Source organism: Merops nubicus, unplaced genomic scaffold (assembly GCF_000691845.1).
Source record: "Merops nubicus isolate BGI_N331 unplaced genomic scaffold, ASM69184v1 scaffold26693, whole genome shotgun sequence".
NCBI classification, from domain to species: domain Eukaryota; kingdom Metazoa; phylum Chordata; class Aves; order Coraciiformes; family Meropidae; genus Merops; species Merops nubicus.
The window spans coordinates 25165-26403 of record NW_008598661.1 but is presented as its reverse complement, the minus strand read 5'-3'; the positions used below and the strand labels follow the sequence as shown (position 1 = coordinate 26403).

The 1239-nt window shown below is 64.5% G+C and overlaps 1 protein-coding gene across 1 annotated transcript in view; it reads left to right on the top strand.

The window, feature by feature from the left end:
- Positions 1–141: 141 nt before the first annotated feature.
- Positions 142–1239, top strand: part of ELF3 (E74-like factor 3 (ets domain transcription factor, epithelial-specific )) — a 2768-nt gene continuing 1670 nt past the window's right edge. The window contains exons 1-3 of the mRNA XM_008937137.1: positions 142–305; positions 631–852; positions 1056–1184. Coding sequence (XP_008935385.1) covers positions 143–305; positions 631–852; positions 1056–1184 — 514 coding nt within the window. The 5' untranslated portion in view covers position 142. The remainder of the gene's footprint in view (positions 306–630; positions 853–1055; positions 1185–1239) is intronic.

The window sequence follows — 1239 nt, the reverse complement described above, 5'->3', positions numbered from 1 at the left end:
AGCCCCAGCCGGCGGGTGCTGGGCGGGTCTTTCTGCAGAAGTGACCTTAGAGGTGACGACGGGTGGAGGGAGGGAGAGCCCGACCTCACCCCGCCCATCCCGGGGGTGCTGCAGGCTCGGGCGCCCCCCGCCCTAGAGCTCGATGGCGGGATCTTGTGAGATCAGCAACATCTTCTCCAACTACATCAGCGCCATGTACCAGCCAGACGAGGTGCAGCCGACCCTGGACGTGCTGGGACACCTTGGGGACGACAGCACTTTAGGGCTGAGCCTCTCCACCAGCCAGCCCCTGGCACAGGGCACAGGTAGGACCTGGGGAGGGGTGGTGACCGCACTGGAGGGACAGTGCCAGGGAGCAGCACCGCGGTGCCACCAGCCTGGGAGAGCACTGCAGGGTTCTGGGGGCAGGCTGACACCTTGCACCGTGCCTCAGTTTCCCCAGGGGTGTGTTGGCTAAGAGGAGACTTTGGGTGGCACACGGTGGGGCTGCTTGGAGCACATGGGGTCGTGTGAGGGGTGAGGAACAGGCTGCCAGGGCTCACCCGAGGAGCAGTGTGGAAGTAGAGTCCTGGTGCCCATCCTGCTGGCACGGCCAGCCTGCCCCTGAGCCCTGCTGTCCACCCCTTGCAGACAAGCCCGAGTGGTTCGGTGAGCTCCCGTACTTCTGGAGCAAGGTGCAGGTGCTGGAGTGGATCAGCTACCACGTGGAGAAGAACAAGTACGACGCCAGCTCCATCGACTTCTCCTGCTGCAACATGGACGGGCACGCGCTGTGCCACTGCTCCAGGGACCAGATGCGCCTCATCTTCGGGCCCCTGGGGGACGAGCTCTACGACCGCCTGCACGAGATCAGTGAGTGTCCCCCTGTCCCCTTGGGCCCCTGGCCACCGGCCCAGCACCCCGTGCCACCCAGGCACTGCAGAGGGCTGGGAGAGCTGCCTCAGGGAGGCTGCGCAGGGGGACGTGAGGGCAACAGAGCAGGGCTGGGGCAGGATGGGGCTCGGTTCCTCCAGACTGAATGAGCAGCACTAATCCCAGTCCTCCCGACCCCACAGCCTCCGACGAGCTGAACTGGATCATTGACTTGCTGGAAAAAGAGGATGCGACTTCCCAGGAGACCTTCCTGGACTCCAGCCACCTGGGTAAGAGGGGCCCCAGCCAAATCTTTCCCCTTTTCCACCTACCTGGTGGTGCAAGCAGGATGAACCCCTTCTTCCCCCTCTTTCCAGAGCCGGGCAA